This window comes from Gadus morhua, chromosome 22, assembly GCF_902167405.1.
Source record: "Gadus morhua chromosome 22, gadMor3.0, whole genome shotgun sequence".
Lineage (NCBI taxonomy): Eukaryota > Metazoa > Chordata > Actinopteri > Gadiformes > Gadidae > Gadus > Gadus morhua.
Window position 1 is genome coordinate 19228400 of NC_044069.1, and position 22611 is coordinate 19251010.

General features: G+C 46.1%; 2 protein-coding genes and 1 long non-coding RNA gene across 4 annotated transcripts; 2 read left to right on the forward strand and 1 right to left on the reverse strand.

Moving 5' to 3' along the window:
• Positions 1–1218: 1218 nt before the first annotated feature.
• nr1d2b (nuclear receptor subfamily 1, group D, member 2b) lies at positions 1219–9301 on the reverse strand. 2 transcript variants are annotated; one of them, XM_030347293.1, is made up of 9 exons: positions 8857–9299; positions 8638–8735; positions 6793–6978; positions 5618–5706; positions 5305–5449; positions 4271–4905; positions 3983–4168; positions 3587–3797; positions 1219–3024 (listed from the first exon to the last, which is right to left on the reverse strand). In XM_030347293.1, exons 2-9 carry the CDS (start codon positions 8654–8656, stop codon positions 2825–2827), a joined length of 1671 nt encoding a protein of 556 aa, XP_030203153.1. In that variant the 5' UTR covers positions 8657–8735; positions 8857–9299; the 3' UTR covers positions 1219–2824. The 2 variants fall into 2 exon arrangements, with proteins under 2 accessions (XP_030203153.1, XP_030203154.1); XM_030347294.1 differs by having other exon boundaries at positions 3587–3729; positions 8638–9301.
• Positions 9302–10294: 993 nt separating this feature from the next.
• Positions 10295–15923, forward strand: tmem42b (transmembrane protein 42b). The gene is made up of 3 exons (XM_030347939.1): positions 10295–10901; positions 12419–12565; positions 13241–15923. The coding sequence occupies exons 1-3, from the start codon at positions 10725–10727 to the stop codon at positions 13385–13387; spliced, it is 471 nt and encodes a 156-aa protein (XP_030203799.1). The 5' UTR covers positions 10295–10724; the 3' UTR covers positions 13388–15923.
• A 4112-nt stretch (positions 15924–20035) lies between these two features.
• Positions 20036–22376, forward strand: LOC115536150 (uncharacterized). The gene is made up of 2 exons (XR_003974611.1): positions 20036–21639; positions 22155–22376. It is a non-coding gene; the product is annotated as an uncharacterized LOC115536150 (long non-coding RNA).
• Positions 22377–22611: the final 235 nt, after the last annotated feature.

The following is a 22611-nucleotide window of genomic DNA, read 5'->3' on the forward strand; positions in this document are numbered from 1 at the left end:
CTCTTTCCATTCAGCCCCTTCCTCACCTGTAGGGGGCACGGCTGTTCCTGCTCAGTTACAGACACAACGAATGATCTCCAAAAGACACTTTCAACTTTATATCCCTCATGATTGATTTATGTTTACATTTTAAATAGTTTAGCAGTGCATGTCCCCTTGACAACAGGAAAGAGAGAGCTCACACGAAGACATTTACAGAGTGATCATGTAGCGTGGACCCAAATATGTACATCGCCAACACTGACACCACACAAGCTTTTATTACTCGAAGTTCATCGCCTGGACGAGACCTCATATTCAACTGAGCCCCGCCAAACAGCCAATCAGGTTCGAACAACAACGAGGTCGACGCCCAGGTCATATTCTCGCGATAGCACGGACTCTGACTCAGGCCTGCTAGCTAACTAGCCTAACGGCGCAACTGCTGAAACGTTTGGCAGTTATTGGGATATTCCAACGTGATCTCAATATGAATAAATATTTGTGCCTGTAATAACTTGGTAGATAGAAGACATCAGTCACACTTTCTATTTTAAAGAAAGAAATGCCGCCTCCGACATGTGTGTTCAACATGTCCGCTAAGATGTCAGTTCGAGGCGAGCTCGAGGAGGAAGAGGGGGTGAGGAGAGAAGGGAGGGTGGCGAGGAGAGGGGGGAGAGGAGATGGGAGGGACAGGCTGGAGCTGCAGCGTCACTGTTTCCGCTGGGTCCTAGTGCTGGCAGGCCTTTGATAATGAGCCTATATTTGGGGGTCCCTCCCAGTATATATAATTATATTACGACCTTGACAAATTGCGTTTTTAAAACAGCGTGTAGGAGACTAGATCTATGTCGTTTTCTGTGTTATAACACCTAAATTCGTAAGGAGTAACGCCTTAGTTACATGAATTGTTCTGGAGGGAGCTGGTTGTTTCTACATAGTTGGTACCTACCTAACACACATCACACACACACTCACTGACAAACACGGGTGGGGGGGGGGGGGGATCTCTGAGCTATGGGGGGCTATATAAGCAAGATTTATTTCCTATCCATATCATTAATTTAGTGATGCACAGAGATTTTAATCTCTAGACTCTAATAAGTCGTTAACAACAACTTCATTGTATTTTCTGAAGTAAATGGGTCTTCCCATAAGAGCCAGGCAGAAGAGCGTTCTACATAGAGAGGATGAACCAAAGACGCTCAACACAAACTTAACCAGAAATAAATACTACCCTTTTGCACTTATAAAATGTATTTATATAGATATATTCATCTGTATATTTATGCACTATGTATATATAATATATAATATCTATTTATAGAAGTACTGCATTCCTTTCACAGTAAATTGTAATTACACCTACACATCACAAAGACATAAGCTATATAAGTATCAGCATTCAAAAGGCCAAACAAACAAACTGACAATTTCAAAAATACCAAAACAGCTTCAGCTGAACTGTAATGTCCGACAGCAGCCCTTAGCCCTCCGCAGGTTAGTCCTCCACAAAAGACCATCTCCTCATCCTCGTGCACCCTCACACGCTGTTGAGTAAGTTTGGGGCCCCCCAGAAGGCTAGGGGGGCACCAGAGGGCCCACCAGGGGGCCAGTTAACAGGTGAGCAGCACAGAGCTAACAGGTGAGCAGCAGCAAGCTAAGAGGTTAGCAGCAACGAGCTAACAGGTGAGCAGCACCGAGCTAACAGGTGAGCAGCACCGAGCTAACAGGTGAGCAGCACCGAGCTAACAGGCGAGCAGCACCGAGCTAACAGGCGAGCAGCACCGAGCTACCAGGCGAGCAGCACCGAGCTAACAGGCGAGCAGCACCGTGCTAACAGGTGAGCAGCACCGAGCTAACAGCGAATTACATGCAACGTTTGTTTCAAAATGCGGAGGTGCAGAAGATTTAAAAGTTTTTTCCTCCTTAAACCCTGATAAATCCAGGTCCAGAGACCTGGTTCTACATTGTTCGGAAAACAACAAAGAAATAAAAACTAGAGGGAAGATCTTTGCCCAACCACATAAGGTATAAGTGTTCTAATGATAAGGTGGTTTTCTGTGGAATGTCATCATTGTTTTTGCCACAATTCCTGAATGAGGTTGTGGAGCGAGGAACAGAGAGATAAGTTATTCTATTAAAAACAGAAATTGAATCAAAGAATTACCTATAAAACAAAGATCATATTAGGTTCCACTCTTTTTCGTACTCCAATTATATTCAGACGCACCGAGCCGTTGTCTAACAAAGACATTCTTGGTCGTTTTATTATTTCAGCCAATCTGGTGGCTGCTCAGTTCATTCCAATCATTTCATCTCCTTTATTGTCTCTTCTGTCTTACTTCTGCCTCCAGGCCACCGGCAACTCCTGGAGCAGGAGGAAACAGCCAGAAGCAGTCACATATTGCACTATTAATGCCAACCAAGTCTACACTATACAAAGCAGACACTCCTAACATCTGCAAAAATATTTTTTTTCATTTGCTATACACTCGCACACCTAACACAAGGAGAAACTAAATATATATAACATATATAACATGGAGTCAGTGCCTTCGTTGGTCTGTGTCCCCACAACAAAGGCCTTTCAGCCCTACAGTATAATGACGTTTCACGGTCTGCAGCAGCCCGGGCCCCAGGTCATACGTGGGGGCCTCTTCAGTCCAGCTCCCTGTCCTCCAGGCCTCTGGGGGACATGGCGCTAGCTAGCTGCGCTAGTGGCGGTGTCAAAGGAGGTCAGAGGTCCAATGAAACGGAGGTGTGATTGCAGGTTCCTGCGAGCTGCTGATGGGTGTGGCGGTGTCCTACCACCACGCCGGGCGGCTCAGCACCCGGGGGTGGTTCAGGAGTGGACCTTGAAGGCCAGCAGCTGCTCAGAGTGCATGTTGTTGAGGGTGTGCAGGTCGGGCAGCTTGAGCAGCAGCTTGGTGAACACGGCCGTGTCGCTGGGCGGGTGGTTCTTGGAGATCAGGCTGCGCAGCGCCCGGATCAGAGTCTCCTGCAGAGCCTCCACCGAGTTCACGTTCTCGATGCCCGAGCGGTCTGCACACCGGGAGAGAGAGGGAGAGAAGAGAGAGAGGGAGGGAGAGAGGGAGAGTTACAGAAGAGAGAGTTACAGAAGAGAGAGAGGGAGGGAGAGAGGGAGAGTTAGAGAAGAGAGAGTTACAGAAGAGAGAGAGAGAGAGGGAGGGAGAGAGGGAGAGAAAGGGAAAGAAGAGAGAGAGGGAGTGACAGAGGGAGAGAGTTAGAGAAGAGAGAGAGAGAGTGACAGAGGGAGAGAGTTAGAGAAGAGAGAGAGAGAGTGACAGAGGGAGAGAGTTAGAGAAGAGAGGGAGTAAGGGAAGTGAGAGGGAGGGAGGGAGTTAGAAAGGAAAGAGAGGGATTTAGAGAGTGGGAAGGAGAAAGACAGAAAGACAGACAGACAGAGAGAGACACAGACAGACAGAGACAGAGAGGGGGGGTCAATTACTGTCCTTTGGAAGTGCTTGCTGACTGATGTTTTTGTTCAAAGCCCCAACACCGAGTCTTATCCTGCAAACACTCTTCTAATGTCAAATCATAATAGAAATATGATAGAAAAAGAATCAACTGAACAGATCAACACCTGCGGACACCAGAACCACGGCCGTGAACAGGCTCATCTCCTCCTCGCTCAGGCCCAGGCTGCTGAGCTTCTGGCTGAAGTCCAACATCGAGGCGAGCAGATCTCCGGCGCCCATGGCCCGCAGCGCCTCCACGCCGTACTTCCTGCCGCCCAGGAAGGTCACGGTGCGATCCTTAACGTCGAACAGCGACGCAAAGCGCACCACTAACACCTGCCAAAATTCACAGCAGCAGCACTGTCTCCGTCAGTCGGGGGTTCAACACAGACCCCTCCTGTGGAGGTCTAGGCTCCACCAGCAGAGAGAGAGGGAGAGAGAGAGAGAGAGAGAGAGAGAGAGAGGGGGGGGGCTGTGGTCACTAAGGGGGGGTTAGCAGACGGGGGATGGGGGGAACGTACCTCGAAGGTGCCAGCCTTCAGCAGGCTGACCTGGTCGTGCTGCGACAGGTCCCTGAAGCCCGGGATCTTCTTGGCAAACTCCACCACCTCCCGCACCGCAGGGGTGAAGCTCTGGGAGAACTCGGCCCACACGCCCTGGCCCGACTTGTGGGGGTCAACGTGGGGGGACAGGTTCATGGGACACACCTGACGGGGGGAGGGGAGGGGCACAGGGCAAAGGACAAAACCTCAAAGTTAAGAGGGTGGCTCTAAAAGGAGAAAAGGGGACACGAGATAGAATTCTCTCACCAGGTGCATTCTGTTGCCCCCGCCGACGGCGTGGTGGGGGGGGCCCTTGAAGGAGCCGTGGTGGTTGGCCGGGCACTGGCCCCCGGGGGAGATGTAAGGCAGTCTGTAGGGGCAGCGGTCCCCCGGGCTGAGGGCCTCAGGCCCCTGAGGGCCAGAGCCGCCTGCGGTCGGGGGGCCCTGGGCGGCGACAGTGCACAGGTTGTTGTGGAGGTTGGTCCAGGCCTCCTGCCGCTCCTCCGTGCCCGGCGTCCTATAGGAAGACACCTTGATGCCATCAGCGACGCCCACGCCGCCGTCCTGGAGGTCCGAGGGGGAGGGGGGGGTCCCGCCGGAGGAGAGGCCGCGCCCCTGCTCCTGGTTGTACATGAAGTCCTCGCGGTGGGCCCGCGTCACCGAGCCGATCACCTCCTCCTCCCCGCTGTCGGAGGCGGAGCTGGGGCCCGTGTCCATGGCGACCGCCGGCACCGGGTCCGGCTCCACGGGGTCGGCGGGGGGGGCTGGGGGGGCTACTGCCGCGATGGCGAGCTGCTGGTTGGCGTGGAGGTCGCCGTTGGTCATCATGTTGTTCATGGCGCTCTGCATCTCCAGCAGCATGCGCTGCTTCTCACGCTTCGGGATGCGACCAAAACGCACAGCTGGGGGGGAGAGAGAGAGAGACACAGAGAGAGAGAGAGAGAGACAGAGAGAGAGAGACAGAAGGAGAGACAGACAGAAGGAGAGACAGACAGAGAGACAGACAGACAGACAGACAGAGAGACAGGGGGACAGAGAGACAGACAGAGAGACAGAGAGAGAGACAGAGAGACAGAAAGAGAGAGACAGAGGGACAGAGAGACAGAGACAGACAGACAGACAGAGAGACAGAGAGAGACAGACAGACAGAGAGAAAGAGAGAAAATATGAGTCTTAGTCATCAGAGAAGATCTAACGATCCCAAACCAAGATAATATCAGGGTCCAAACTGGAAAGATTGTGGGGGGTACAGACCCCGGCTGTTGGGGGGCACACAGACCCCCGCTCTAGGGGGTACTCACAGTCCCGGGACATCCCGACCAGCAGACACTTCTTGAAGCGGCACTGCTGGCAGCGGTTGCGGTTAATGCGCATGATGGGGCAGCCATCATCCTTCAGGCACTTCTTGTAGAGGATGTTCTGCTGGATGCTGCGGCGGAAGAAGCCCTGCAGGTGAAGAGGGAGGGGTGAGCCTCGATCCACTAGGGGGAGGGGGCAGGGGGAGAGAAACAGAGGGAGGGGGAGGAGGACAGGGGGAGGGAGTAGAAAAGGGGGAGGGGCTTGGGTGGACATTAAACTGCGTCGAAGATCATGAAGGGCCTTTCTAAGTCTCACCTTGCAACCCTCGCAGGCATGGACCCCGTAGTGGAACCCTGAGGCCACGTCGCCGCACACCTTACACAGCAGCACCAGCCCGCTGAGCTCTGAGGAGGACCACAGCGTCCCGTTACACCGTGTTTAACCCCCCCCCCCCCGTACTGTGTGTCCTGTACTGGCCTGTGTTGTGGCAGGTGTCCTGTACTGGCCTGTTGTGTCAGGTGTCCTGTACTGGCCTGTATGTAAGGTGTCCTGTACTGGCCTGTGTTGTGGCAGGTGTCCTGTACTGGCCTGTGTTGTGGCAGGTGTCCTGTACTGGCCTGTGTTGTGGCAGGTGTCCTGTACTGGCCTGTGTTGTGGCAGGTGTCCTGTACTGGCCTGTATTGTGTCAGGTGTCCTGTACTGGCCTGTATTCTGAAAGGCTACGACCCCATCCAGTAGCCAAGTGTCGATGAGTTTCTTTGATTGATTTATGAATTCATAGGTCACATGAGGTCAAAGCCTACAGGTAAAGGATATTTTACATTGAAAGCGATTGTTTATTTTTCAATATAAATAGAGGGGTTAATAAATCAGTTTAACCATTCAAAGTGGGGTGTCATTGTCCCCATGGACCCTGTAAGTGTTGTAGGACATGGCCAGGTTACAGCCATCTGTGTCTCTTCCACACAGTCGTCTTATTGCATCCGGAGCGATAAACTACATTGACACATCGACCTATCCTTATTTCTATCTCTTACATGCATTGAGCATTCATCTTGATAGCAGTCAGTGCTGCAATCCAGTGTTTACTGGCACTGAATGACGCTGTGCACTAGTTTTGTTTTGGATAGCAAATTTATCCGAAAGAGTGAGCTCCTACTCAACAATGGTACAGATATTCAAAAATAGGTGGTAGCCATGGCAATAGCACACCCCGATTCTTCCTACAACATCTCCCTAAAGATACGCTCTCTTTAGCTGCTTGTCTGGGCTACAGTAGAGCAATGAAGGTGCATCTTGGTGGTCTCGTGGGAGAAGACCCGCTCCCCATGTAGCTATAAAGGCTCAAACCAACGTAACGACAACACAGGATTCTGGTTTTCAGGGGATTTTACACTATTGAAAACATACCAATGAATGTTATGTTCCATTTCTGCCAAGTCTTCGTTAGATGCCACTAAATTCTGACTGAGTGAGTTTTCTCGTCTTACTTGTGATGCTTCCTTTGGGAGTGATGTTGGAAGCGCGGCCAGATTTCTGGGGTGCGGCCGGTGGGGGCGGTCCGACGGCAGGGGGAGGGGCGCCACGGGGGGGCACCGACAGAGACGGGCGGCCGGGTGGGTCGCTGTGGCAGGACTCTGGGCTGGAGGCCGAGCTGATGAAGGCGATCACCCCCCCTGATGCACAAGGGCAGAATGACACAGTGATGAGAGACAGCCATATACAAAGAAAGGTTTGGTCCCTACTATTTAGAATCACCGCACAATATTGCCATTCAGTCAAAAACACGTGGAGGGCTGTAAACCTGGCTGACCCGGTTAATACTGGCATTAGGACACCTTTGCATCAGCACCGCCACCTACACATATCGTCCCTTATGGGAGACGGGAAACCACACCATGGCTGTGAGTTAAGGGCCTGACTGGAGACCATGGCTGTGAGTTAAGGGCCTGACTGGAGACCATGGCTGTGAGTTAAGGGCCTGACTGGAGACCATGGCTGTGAGTTAAGGGCCTGACTGGAGACCATGGCTGTGAGTTAAGGGCCTGACTGGAGACCATGGCTGTGAGTTAAGGGCCTGACTGGAGACCATGGCTGTGAGTTAAGGGCCTGACTGGAGACCATGGCTGTGAGTTAAGGGCCTGACTGGAGACCATGGCTGTGAGTTAAGGGCCTGAATGGAGACCAGCATCAGGTATTTCATTTGTTTCTCACACGCTGACCTGGTTCAATGTTCACCACATTCTCAGTTAGATAACACATTGACATCATGCATGCATCAGCAGTGTGATGGTACACAGGAAGCCTTTTCAACGCACACACTAACTTATGGACCCTACATTCTGCCTGGCAACAGGCTCCTCACAGAAACAAATGGAAGACCTTTTTCTAAAAGCCACCTTTTTGTCGGCCCATAAAGAAAGAAATGTATCATCTGATCCAAAAGCTGTCTCGGTTTAATGTTATACAATTCATATTAAAGTACAATTTGAAATGACCTGGATTCCATTAACTTTATCATCATCATTGTCATCCAATTATGTTGACATCAAATATGCCTACAGAACATTTGAGCATGATCCTATTTCCCATTAGGATTAGATGATACAGTAGAGAGAGAGAGAGAGAGAGAGAGAGAGAGAGAGAGAGAGAGAGAGAGAGAGAGAGAGAGAGAGAGAGAGAGAGAGAGAGAGAGACACAGAGAGAGAGAGAGAGAGAGAGAGAGAGAGAGAGAGAGAGAGAGAGAGAGAGAGAGAGAGAGAGAGAGAGAGAGAGAGAGAGAGAGAGAGATCCATTGCTCTAAGATCTACCAGGTGGTTTCCAGAAAATCCCGTAGCGATGTTAATAATAATAATTAATAATGTTAATAACTCGGTGATTGACAGGCCCCCCGGAGCGCTCCTCTCGGTACGGGACGCACTAAGTGGGTCATCACGTCCTCGGTGACGTCTCACGTGTTTCCACGGCTTTATGCAATGCGACGACACAACCACCCTGGACCAATCAGAGAGGACGCAGGCAGAGCGTAAACACAGGGCACATGGCCAGGAGGAGCGGACCATGTGAGGAGGAGCTGCAGGCTCTGGTTATACTGGGCCATTCCCAGTGCTGCTGCTGCCCACACAGTTCGATGAAACCAACAACACATTGATCTCCATGAATTACAACCCCTTATTCAAGATGTCAAACCAAGAGAGTGACCTTAACAATGTAATGTAAATCAACAGTACGGTTAGGCCTATCTGGGTGTATAAGGGTTGTAATGTATTACAAATAAAAGGAATGCAGCCCTTTGCGACCCATTGATGACTGTATCGGGTGAAACCATTTCTCACCAGCTTTGCATGGCTCCATCTCCTCCTGGTTATCCTGTCGCTTCCTCGACCTCCGAGTGGTTCTGCTGGTTACTGATCAGGATCTCCTGATGGTGACGCTACACCGTGAACAATATGAAATCACTGTGAATAGATCCCGTCGATCCACCGGTAGATGAGCTCAGAGAGCAGGCCACTGTTCCCGGTACAGTAGATCTGTGTTTTGAGGAACCATCTCACCTCACAGAGGAGAGGCTGGCGGTTCGTCTGCAGCGATGGAAATACTGCGAGATTAGTTATTCAGACTTCGTCTTTAACGGCATCCAAATGTTCCCATTAATAACACGTTAGTAAACTCCAAGCGATAATAGCATCAGTTGCTTGCAAAGGTGAAAAAGTATCCCTGCGACTCCACCGCCGAAGAAGACCTGCTGGCTCTGACTAACCTCGTTCGCAGCGTTTTCCTCTCGGACCGTCTGGGACATGATTGACCAAATCCGCGTTACCGGGGATAGAGAGGGCGGGACTTCCGGTATATGAATATTTGTTGTCGTTACATGTTTCGGGCATAATTTGGTCATATGTTGGTCAAAACTCCATATTCATTCTCATCGTCGTTCTCGATGTTATTCTTGTTCTAATTCGTCTCGCTTCGGGACTGTTCACACTGGCGTGCACTGCTCATACAGACCGGAAATTGCTTGGCGGTGGACCAGGATGCAATACAATTCAGGATCCTCTCTCAGCGTCGATCTGACTGGAGAGCCCTATGCACCATGTGACCAGCCTGTCCTCGGCTCCTCCTCTCCGACGCCCAGCGGGGCGTCAATGTGACCCACTGACACAATTAGACAAAGTTAAGGTGAACATTAATAACAAAGGTCTCTCCCAATTGAGGACGTAAACATCAAGTAGATGAATTTATTTGCATGATGGCCTGCTTATTTAAAACTTATTCCCAGCGTATGATTTAACTTAAAATATTAAGACAAGAAGATCAAGTTTATAAGATAGGCCTAGATAAAGGATATTGCTTGAATCTTTATTTTATTATAATTATTTACAGCCAAGATAATATAATGTTTCCATTGAAATTATTACTTAGCCTAAAAGTTACAGCATTTCATTCACAAAACATATACACCCCGAATTATCTTTTGCAGGATACTGGTTCAGCAGTAGGGCCTATGGGAGGAAACTGGACAGCAGGGTCCCCCGTTTGGAGACCAGAGGGACCAGACTGGAACATGGATGCTTTACCAGTCTTACCGATCTTACCGGTCAGAATGTTCATTTTCTGTAGCGTATAATTGTCTTTGACATTTGAGAGATGTTTTTACTAGGCCTGCATCATATTTAATCCATCCAAGGCACATAGTTCTTCAAATGTTTTCTAAATGCACTTTCCTGTGTCAGCAGTCACTGATGTTTTACCAAATCTATTTCCTGAACATCCATCATCTTTTTGTCCTGATGTTTCAAAGGAATAGGCTGGTAGTGACAATATTACTACTAATAATAATACATTCATTTTGTAGAGCGCTGCTTAAAATACTCAATGGCACTTTGCAGCAAGATATAATCTAATTCCAAATAAAATCTAATATAGCAGCATGGATATGATTAAGAATCAAATAAATAATTATAATAATAATAATACCTTAATAGAATACCTGCTTGTATCTTAAAGTGTATCTTAGGTGACCTTGGGTGTCTTGAAAGGCGCCTCTAAATTAAATGTATTATTATTTTATTATTATTAAAACATAGCCCTTTTGTAAATATATTTTCAATCATTCCATAAGGTTATTACATTCGTTTACAGTCCGAGGTTGGAGGTTTTTATATTATTTTACAGTCCACGGTTGGAGGTTATTATATTATTCTACAGTCCACGGTTTGAGGTTATTAAATTATTCTACAGTCCACGGTTGGATGTTATTATATTATATTACAGTGCACTGTGGGAGGTTATCCATGATGCGTTGGACTGCCCCCTGGCGGCTGCTGGTCGGAAGTGCAGCACACGGGCGCACTAGGACGCGGCGGCTAGGATGCAGAAATGTGACGATAGACTGAACAAATAATGATATTTGCTTGCCTTCAAAATGTTTCCCGGAGTGATCTATGCATTGCTGGCCGGCTTCTTGGGAGCCGTGGCATCGTCTTCGGCCAAGCTGTCCCTTGGAGCGGACTACCTGAAGGGGGTTTGTGAGACCGGGCTCCGGACCTGGGGAGAGCAGCGGCGCTTCAGACAGCCTGATGAGACCACCGCCTGTGACTGGGTGAGGCCTGCTGCTCTGATATATACTATACTGGTATACAGTTTACACATACAGTATGTATATAGTGTCCAGTATAAAGGTGGTAGGCCTATACTGTTTGCACTATCGGTGATGATTCTAATGTGACTGGGAGACGAGTACTGTAGCCTACTCTATTGGTGAGGAGTCGACTGGAAGGACTGCTGTGTGTCGCCAGTCTTTTGCAACTATGATACGATGATAGCAACGCGCCTGCCTACTGGTGAGCTCTGTCCACCAGTAGCACCAGCAGCACCAGTAGCACCGTCCAGTAGCACCAGCAGCACCAGTAGCGCCGTCCAGTAGCACCAGCTGCACCAGTAGCGCCGTCCAGCAGCACGCTGCCACCGCGCGCGCGGCGATTTGCATGCGGACATTCGAGCTCGTGCGTCATCGTTTTATTGTGTTCCTCCTTTAACACGAAACACGAAAACGTTTATCTTCTTTATCTTCTTTATAATGATTAGTGTTGGTTATGTCGATGTGCTTTAGTGCAAGTCTGTAAGAACTATTTTTTAAATAAAAATGTGGAGGAATTCATGAGGATGATGAGGCGGAGGATGTTTTTCTGAGTGACCTTCAGACCGACAAGCAGCACGTGCTGCCATGTAACATTGTTAAAATAGGATCAAAGATGGTTCGAGGTCCTCCTCTAATATCATCCAACCCTCCCATGTACTTGACGTTTTTAATCACCATGAGCGTTTGAGAGCCCACCCTTCAGCGAACAGCACGAACTCCAGTGCTTCTATCGGGTCTGAAAGAGTTGGCACAGTCGACCGGCCGTATGAGCCGCTGCATGATGACTGCAGCCCCGGGGTTCATGTCGCCAGTGGTGTCCTGTAGTTCCCAATGAGAGCGATGGGCCTGTGTGTGTTGACCAGCTCCATGCGTGCCGTGTGTGTGTGTGTGTGTGTGTGTGTGTGTGTGTGTGTGTGTGTGTGTGTGTGTGTGTGTGTGTGTGTGTGTGTGTGTATGTGTGTGTGTGTGTGTGTGTGTGTGTGTGTGTGTGTGTGTGTGTGTGTGTGTGTGTTGACCAGCTCCAATTGTCCCATGCGTGTGTGTGTTTATGTTGACTATGCGTCCCGTGTGTGTGTTAACCAGCTCTCTCTGTCCTGTGTGTGTGACACACACACACAGGACAGAGTGAGCTGGTTAACACACACACACACACACACACACACACACACACACACACACACACACACACACACACACACCACACACACACACACACACACACACACACACACACACACACACACACCAGCTCTCTCTGTCCTGTGTGTGTGTTGACCAGCTCTCTCTGTCCTGTGTGTGTGTGTGTGTGTGTGTGTGTGTGTTGACCAGCTCTCTCTGTCCTGTGTGTGTGTGTGTGTGTGTGTGTTGACCAGCTCTCTCTGTCCTGTGTGTGTGTGTGTTGACCAGCTCTCTCTGTCCTGTGTGTGTGTGTGTGTTGACCAGCTCTCTCTGTCCTGTGTGTGTGTTGCTCCCCCCAGCTCCACATCCCTCTGCGGCTGCTGTGCGGGGGGCTGCTGTTCACGTGTAACGCTGTGATGTGGACCTTCCTGGCCAAAGCCCTGCGCTCGTCCTCCTCCTGCACCCAGACCACTGTGACCACCACCGCCTCCAACTTCATCTCCTCCGTGAGTAGCGGCTCAGATCAACCAATCATCCAATGGGCCTGTAATACGATACCGCCCAATCAGCCCAGGTACCATGACCGGTAGGGTTAATAATCAATGAGCAGTCCATTGTTTTTTGTGTATCTACGATAACTTTTTTTGGAAAGGATCAATACAAAGTTAATAACGGCCTTTTTGCTGAAGCTTGCCAGCTGGATGCGTTCCAACATTAAGACAGGAAAGTCGATTGTTCTTCTGCTGGGCAAACGTCCACACACCGATTTACCTCAATCTGCTGCCGTTTACTGTTTGCATGATAGGTGGTACACGATGGTGTTAGTTTGTTGTGTGGTTAACGATAGTGTTAGTTTGTTGTGGGGTACAAGATAGTGTTAGTTTGTTGTGTAGTATTAGATAGTGTTAGTCGGTTGTGAGATTAGATAACGTGTTAATTTGTTGTGTAATATTAGATAGTGTTAGTTGGTTGTGTGGTAAGATAAAGTGTTGGTTTGTTGTGTAATACAAGATAAAGCCTTGGCAGATCTCCTACACATAAATGTGCTTTAAGTTTTAAGTTTTGTTGTTTCTTTACTTCTATTCATCTTATGTGAGGCTTAAGTGCAGGGTTAAGGGTACACCCTGCACAGTGCAGGGTTAAGGGCTGTATTTAGGAGGAGTCTTCCTGTTTCCCCGCAGGCCTTCCTGGGCCAGCTGATCTTCGGCGAGGCCCAGATCACACTGTGGTGGGTGGGCATCTCCCTGACCTTCTCGGGCCTCCTGGTGCTGCAGCGAGCCGCTCCCCAGCAGGACCGCCGGCCCGCCGCGGCCCACAAGGACGAGTAGTCTGCCGAGATGGGCTTTATTTATACGCTGGATCTGGGTGGCACACATTGCCCTGTTCAACATCCGCCAGGCGCCAGAGACACGTGGCGTGGGTTGGTCTCTTGCGTTGCTGCTGCCCTGTGTGTCAGCCCCACGTCTCAGCGGGGCGGGAGATGGTCGTATGGCTAGCGCCGTCACTCATTGCTTGATTGCGCTCCACCTTTAACTCCATGCATTGTTTGAGTATAACCTACTTGCTTTTACACCGATTGCCTTTCAGTTATCCTATTTGAGTGTGAGAACCTCTTCTGCCGATCAACCTGAAAGATTAACAGCTCTTAATCAACGATTAGTTCACTAGCAAGCTGTGAAAATGATGCTGTGACCAAACATTAATGGAATGAAATCATGATATTAGGATATTTTGATGTTTTCAATAACAGAATGGTTGACCTCATAACAGGTGAGCTATAGGATAGTTCACCTGATACAAGGTGAGCTATCGGATGGTTCAGCTCATACGAGGACATAGAGAAGGAGAGCTAGAGAAAGTAACAGTTCCTGCAGTCCTACAGGTTGGACATTTAAGTAATATGAGCAGTATCTGATTTCTGAAGCCTCGCTGACCATCCTACTGAAGTGGAAACATTATTCTGTGAGTATGTGTTCCTAAGCACCCGCAAGCTGCACGTTCACAGCTATCACAACAGAAAGAGAAAGTCTTCCCATCCCTCATCATGTAGGAGGTGAACTCGACTTGGGACAATGTGAAATCAGCCAGGTGTCAAGTCTGCTGCGTGCTTCAGCCGCGAGGCATAATCTCCTGACACCAGCTGGGGTCCTAGCTGATGCTTTAACCTGTGGTCGTTAACACTGTTCTCATACACTATTGTACTGTTACAATTCAGTTTAATCGTCTCCATTTTGTTCCATAGTCTAAATTCAGTTGTATAGTCTGAAGTCATTGGCATGAGGAAATATCACACAACTAAAGTTGAAGAATGAAAGAAATTGTAGCTTGAATAATATATAGTATGTCATATGATGAATGTCAGGGACCATTGATCTGTCGTTTCCCTTTTATTGTAATAACACATTTCTCCCAGGCGTAAAAATCATAAGGTTCACTCCCATCAACCAAGGTTCACGTGAACACTGGCTTCACCAAATTCCTCCTTCCGTACTTTTAAAACATACTTCTCTTTTACTTTAGTTCCATTTTGTGTGCAACATCTTATAGCAGTGTGTTATTCGTATTGCTGAAGGCACGTTCAATTGAACAACCAATGGGAGAGCAGAGACTAAGATTTGCTAATAATATTCCCATAGAAGGAAGTTTCTCTGTGGGCTATACCAAATGCAGAACGATGTACTGTTATTTGACAGGAGTCCCCTACTGCTGCTAGCAGCATCACCAGTATGCACAAGGTTTAGGACTAATAACAGAGGTGTTGGAACATGAAAGTCTCATTTTGATACATATCAACTTCACAATATGCATGCAACCAGCTTAGAAATCTGTAGCTTGTATGAAACTCTCTACTAGCTATAATAACACAGAGCAAAAAAGCACAACATGAAATCAGATGTCTTTCCAGCCGCACTCATACCAGGAGCTGCATATTTGTATCCACGTGATGTAATGTGAATCCCGGACAATGTGATTCTCTGTGACAATTTGATGTTTTATTTCTCTGCTGTTTAAAGAGCAACCAAGCCTTGAGGACAACATGGTATGTGATCACCACTCAACATACAAAGCAGTGCCAGGGGATACCATTTGTTGCACCAATTTGATTAAATGCAATAAGTTGTGTTGGCCAGAGCTGGCTCTGTGGCTGTGTTCGCCTCGGTGTTCACTTACTCTTTAATGTCCGTCATGCCATCCGGTATTAGATGTGACCTTCAATGATACATTTCCTTTAGGGAACTCGTCAGATTTTTAATTTAAAGTCCTTCCACTGCATTGACGCTTATATCTCTAAACTTCTTAAAATACCTTTCTTGCAACACTTATTGACCTTAGCTTTTCATTTTGACGATGTTTGATGCCTGCTCTTTTTGATTATGGCTAAAGGGAAATACATCTAACTGTGGACCTATATTACTATAGTAATAATAAAAGCATAATGGTAGCATTATTTATAGAATAGCACAAAGTCCTTGGATAACATGTCTTTCTATCTATGTGCAAGTAACTGAACAATGATGCAATAATGACAGCAATTATCATATTACAATACAAGCACCAGTATATCAACTATTGGCTAGATTTGATATGTTCTGGCAGACATGAAAATATATCAGTAATTTATTAAGCAATACATTTTTCCCAAAATTGGATCTCAGACTTGACCTTGGATAGAGAGTGTTATCCACTGGGCTGATATAATAGACTTGGTAGGTTTGATTTAGACCATAGTCGATCAACATAGTTGAAACTAGCATTTGTAAAAATGTATATATTTTCTATTTATAGAAAATATTGATTAAAATGTCACCCAAGGTAAAAAAGACAATGCGAGGTAATTGTTGAATAAAAAGCTCATATGACCGATGGTTTGTCCTGTCTTGTTTTAAGGGTCTTCTTGATTTATTAGTGTCCGGTTATTTTTGTCACATACATTTTTATTTATGAACAAGCAGCAGTGGAACGTAATTCGCTTGCTCATATTACATTATGTTATTAGTCACATTACATGGGTGGCTTTATAAACCACTTTCTTTACCTGAACTCTGTTATTGAGTAGGCTTACATAGAGAAGTGACACCTTTACCTGAACTCTCTGTTCTTGAGTAAGCCTACATAGAGAAGTGACACCTTTCTTTATTCTGAACTGTTGTCGGCTCTGGATAGACCGAAGCAATTCTTCCTCTCCTGAACGTTAATATCCATTATTGCTGAGGATGCTATCTTAACAGTAACTGAAAAACTTTAAATGAGTGCAAATATATTTTTTAAGTCAGAGTCCCAGACTCCAGTGACATTTCACCTTTTTAAGGGCCTTTACATGGGAGCGCCATTGTAAGCCCTGGTAATTAATAAGCAAATGATCTATATCAAGTGTTTGTTGTTTGGATTTTCCTCAAATCTACTGCTCAAACAATGCTGAGCTGTGGACGATGTAAACCTGTGTTATGTGGTTGATGTGATTAAAGGGTGAGACTGGAGACTGAGGAAGCGGACCAAACACAGGAGACTAGTAGTAAGTGAACACATTTATTGATGACATATATTATCATTATAAACTGATGGTATCTTATCATTATCATTGATTTTATTAGATTTATATCATTATTACCATCATGAACAATTGTATTGTTATTATTTATACATTAAATACATTATTTAAAAAAAAGTATTGAATTAAATCAAAACCAGAGCCTAATGATCATAGATAAGTTCAACAGGTGATCTTATTTTTATAGTTACATATACAGTGCTATTATATTATATATTCAAATTATATATTATACATAATTATCATGTTATTATTATACACATAATATGATCCTAAGCATTATTATTATACATAATAATGTTATCCTCATTATTATTATTATTATTATACATGTATAATAATAAAAAGGATCACATAATGACATTATTATTCATAATAAGATGATCCTCAGCATTATTATTATACATAATATGAATATGCTCCTCATTATTATTATGATACAAAATAAAAATAAAGTGATCCTCATTATGATCAGCCTTAACGTCCAAAGAGGAGGGCCCCTAGAGGGGGCTGTAGAGGGGGTTGGTTAGCCCCTAGAGGGGGCTGTAGAAGGGGGCCGCAGGGGGTGGCCCCCAGAGGGGGGTATAGAGAGGGGCCTCAGGTCCCCTAGAGGGGGGCATCAGGGTGTGGCCCCTAGGGGGGATGTAGAGGGGGGCTTCAGGGTGTGGCCCCTAGGGGGGGATGTAGAGGGGGGCTTCAGGGTGTGGCCCCTAGGGGGGGATGTAGAGGGGGGCTTCAGGGTGTGGCCCCCAGAGGGGGATGTAGAGGGGGGCTTCAGGGTGTGGCCCCTAGGGGGGGTTAGAGGGGGGCTTCAGGGTGTGGCCCCCAGAGGGGGATGTAGAGGGGGGCTTCAGGGTGTGGCCCCTAGGGGGGGATGTAGATGGGGGCTTCAGGGTGTGGCCCCTAGGGGGGGATGTAGAGGGGGGCTTCAGGGTGTGGCCCCTAGGGGGGGATGTAGAGGGGGGCTTCAGGGTGTGGCCCCTAGGGGGGGATGTATAGGGGGGCTTCAGGGTGTGGCCCCTAGGGGGGCGTTTAAAGGTGGGCCTCAGCTGTAGAGGGGGGCTGCAGGGTGCGGCCCCCAGAGTGGGCTGTAGAGGCACCACCAATCAAGCGCTCTCCTGGGCCTCACAGGTGTCAGTCCCTCTCAGCTCCAGATGGCTCCTGGTTCTGAGCCAGTGGGACATGGCTTCCCTCTTCTGCTCCACTGGTGGAAGAAGACGAGCAGGAGTCAGTGTTTCAGTAAGTTCAGTGAGTAAAACAGACTGAGTCTAAAAGAAGCATTGGCTGTTGTAGAGAGTAACGTTTAAAGTATCACCTTAGGACGTAAAACAACATGTAGGCGGTCTTCTCTCTGGTCCTCAAGACCGGCGTCTCCGCGGGCGTCACACGGGCGTCGTTGAGGGTCAACCATCCGGCGCAGTCCTCTCCAGCGACGTCACTGATGTAGTGGCCTGGGGGACACAAGACATCCATTACCTTACTGTCCCCCAGCGTGGGACGGGTCTAGTGTCTGACGCGTGTGTCAGGTACAGATGTACATTCTTTACTATAAAAGCTTTAGTTACCGGTGTTGATGCTCTCCCCGAGGTGAGAGACCATCCCCGACAGACGGTAGGTGCTCTTGTTGCTGTGATCCTTCTGTAGAGAAACAGGATTCATTTGTCAGAGAACCTAACCCTAACCCTAAGCATTTTTACACTGCCAAGCAGGTACGGTCGCTGCTTGGCAGATGTTACAGTTTCACTGTCCTGCCTGTGTAAAGCCCTCAAAGAGCCGGCTTTCTTGTTCATTGGAGCAGGCGGGGCTACGCACGTAGACATCTTTAGAATAATTTGCATACTCTGAATGTTTTTATTTTATTCAAGCCACTCGCACGCAAGAATGAGTAGACTGCGTCTGAATGTAGGCTACAAACCCCATTAACTATTTACAAGTGCAAAAACGCCAATGCCGGGAAAAAGTTTCAAATAAGACGGGCATATTGCCAGTGTAAAAAACGCTTTGAGCTTCTCTGTTGCATCATCACTTGAATCTGTCCATATTCTGTCCCACTGTGTACTACAGCTCTCTCCCTGGCCCCTCTCACCCCATGAACTTCCTGAAGACCTCTGTCCCTGTCTCCTGCACTGTCAAGATGATCCACTGCTGCTGAGAAACACACCAACAATCCTGTTTTGTACACAACTGAAAAACTGAAGCGGTTGGGCATGAGATAGGAATCCATCACTTTTTTCTTACCCATGTTTGCACTTGGTTTTGCTCCAAATGCGATGTCCCCCTCTCCATAACTTGATCTACAACACATTCCATACATAATGATTAATCATATTGAGGATCGTAAATTAAACACTAAAATGGTTGCGTGAGGTCCTCTATAAGAGGCAGGGGAGCTTATGGCCGGATTACCAATCTAGATTCATCTGACTCTGTTTCAATGACGCCCACCACTCCCAACCCGCCCAATCTGTTTCCATGAAGCACAACGCACTGCCTACCGTCGTAGTCTGTTTCCTTATCTCTTACCTCAGTGGGTCTATCCCAGCTGCAGCACCCTGCTCTCCAACGAGGGAGGCCAGAGACAGCCATGGAGGAACGCTGACAGCATCGGTCACCTTCCTCAACCGTGCCCCGTCGTGGTGGAAGCGCTTCATGTGAAGGAGTAACACTCTGTGGACACAAACGGTTCATCGTCCGATCGCTGCATGCACACACGCGCCCGTACGTATGAAAAGGCTGCTTCAAGGCAACATTGGAGACAACTGACTCAAGTTCATGGCTCACCTGGGCAGAGTGAGGAAATGCCGAACCGCTGTTGCCTGGCATCCAGAGCACTGCCGGCAGGTGCACTCCAACTCTGAAGGCTGAGGGAAAGTGCTCTGTGAGTATCAGTGGACCAGCGTAATCGGACACACCAACACAACGGTGTACTGACTTTGAAGTAGAATTGGAGGCCAGCTATCAACGACGGGTGGAGGTCCAAGGACAAGTGGTTCTGCTCCTCCTCCTGGAAGACCTTGTCACCGCAGCTTTTAAGACGGGCACAGAAAATCACCATTTGAACACAGCAGACCAGATCATGATGCCAAAAGTGTTGGCGTAACATTGATTGACTCTGATTTCCATCATTCAATGATGGAGGAACTATAGTAGTATTATGCGACAACAATAATACGTTCGATGAAGTCAAGCGTTACCTGGTGCAGGTGCGTACACACTGCAGTCTGAACTCAAAGTTCTGGACGGGGCAGATATAGCTGGGTGACGTGGAGATCTCCTGCAGTGTCTCACCTTCCATCTTCATCTTCATGAAGAGGAGGAGCAGGAACTCATGAGCATCCTGTCAGAAACCAGAAGTTCAGTTGACATGTGTTTAATCCTCAACAAGCGCATAAGCCAAGAGATAAGGACTCATCAGCTGTACCTGCTCACCCAGGTGAAAAAGTAGTATACTTTAGTGTATTACAAGTATAAATCAATTATACAAAAGTTAGTATAAGTATACTTTTACTTTTTGTGCTTAATTTAAAGTATACTTAACATATACTTTTAAAAAGTGTACTTCGCAATAAATGTCATTAAATTCAACTTTAACGTACTTAAAAATAAGTATACTAATTCTGCAATACTTAAAGCGGTATTGCTTTGTACTTTTAAAAAGTATACTTTATTTTAAGTTTATTTAAATTGTACATAAGTGTACTTAGAAAAAGTATACTAAATTGCAAATACTTATAGTGGTAATTTAGTGTATTTATAAAAAGTGTACTTTATTGTAAGTGTATTGTAATTTGTACCTTAGTGTACTTCTGAAAAGTACACTCATTTTCAAGTATTTTGGAATTCACTATTAAAATACTTTTTTAAAGTGTAATTTAATTTCACTTCATTAGAAGTGTATTGAAGTATACTTCCGTAAAGTTCACTTTAATTTAAGTTAATTTTAAGCTGTATTTCAGTATACTTAGCAAAAGTATACTAAGTTTCAAATACTTAAAGTGGTATTTTAGTGTACTTCTGAAAAGTACACTTTGTTTCAAGTCCTTTGTAATACACTATTAAAATGCTTTTTTAGAGTGTAATTTAATTTCACTTCATTAGAAGTGTATTTAAGTGTACTTCCATGAAGTGCACTTTAATGCAAATACTTTTTAAGCTGTATTTCAGTGTACTTAGAAAAAGTATACTAAGTTGCACATACTTAAAGTGGTACTTTAGTGTACTTCTGAAAAGTACACTTCATTTCAAGTCCTTTGTAATACACTATTAAAATGCTTTATCAAAGTATACTTAAATTTCCCTTTATTAGTAGTGTATTTAAGTATACTTCCTTACAGTTCACTTTAATGCAAGTTAATTTTAAGCTGTATTTCAGTGCACTTAGAAAAAGTATACTAAATTGCAAAAACTTATAGTTGTCATTCAGTGTGATTCTGAAAAGTACACTTAGTAATACACTATTAACATGCTTCATTTTTAGTATACTTTAATTTCACTTCATTAGAAGTTTATTTAAGTATATTCATACATCATCACAACCAAAGTGTTGAATTAATCAAAAAAATACAGATAAATAATACTGAAATGGCTACTTTTACTAGCTCCAACGACTAACTATTAAAGAAAATCCAAGGCTATAACCAAAATTTGAAAATAGCAAGTTTATAACGGCCATCCAATCAGTGTGCGGCTGCAAATCGACGTCCAATGAGAATGTAGTATTTAGGTCGCCAATTGGTGGTTTACTCAAATACACTTGGCGCGGACGGTTAGTGTTCCATTTGAAATTGAGCAGTGAGCACCTAATATCTCCGGGTCAAACAATGACAGTGTTTGGTTTGTTTTATTTCCAAGACGGCTCCGTTAGAGCAGATAATACATCCGTCATACGTGATGCATACAGAAATAAAAAAATAACGGTTAACTGCAGGGAAGACCTCGAGTCGGAGCAGGGCTGGATAGAGGTAATTTGGCCTACACAACGGCGACAACAAGAGGCGAAGCCTATTGCAGCCAAATTGCTTTTCTTTGGAGGTAAGTCAGTTCCAAAACGGTAGTGAAATGATTCCGAAATACTCTGTAACGTCAGCTAACTTTGGCTATAGTCTGTTGGAATGTTACGGTAATGATGATAGCCTAATAGAAAGAGTTGCTTTTATCGAAGTATAATGCTTGAATTTAGTAATCGAAGTAAAGTTACTGGATCAACTGGCGTAGTGGGGGCCTGTGGCGTAGCGGGGGCTACGTTTGCGCCTGAGAGCGTCTTTGCGTCGTATTTGTATTGTAAAATGTAGGAATGTTACGGTAATGATGATAGCCTAATAGAAAGAGTTGTTTTATAGCGGGGGCCTGTGGCGTAGCTGGACCACGTTGCGTAGCGGGGGCACGTGGCGTACCGGGGGCTGCGTTTTTTTTACGTTTGGCACGCTCCGATTGGGCACGCGCTCCGAACGGGCACGCTCCCAATGGGCACAAGCACTAGTCTGTGTCAATGTAATTTATTGTTTATCTTAAGTCTTAAATCACATGCGTCCTTCCTGTTTTCACAGACACGGTGAGGGAGAAATTCCCCAACACCATGGTTAGTGAGATCCGGGCCCTGCTGCGGAGGAAATGCAATAATGAGGGCTACACCAAGGTTGCTCCTCAGTAGCTTTATTATATATGTTATATATGTCAGATGTTTTAAAGTTAGGTGTTATTGAATGTATGTTTGTATTAATATTTAAATTAAAGTTTTGGTTTGTACAATTTAAGTGTTTTTTGTCATGGAACAAAATAGCACCCATGGAGTGTACTAAAATGGTACCAGAAAGAAGTGCATGTGAAGTATAATATGTATTGTAAGTATATTTCTGTAGTATTTATAAAGTACTTAGTAGTATAACAGTATTGTACTTAAAATACCCTTAATATACGCTTCCACTTTACATTATAGTATAATAACTATACTTTAAGTACATGCCTTTGATGCTTAAATTGTGACACAAATTGACTATAAATACA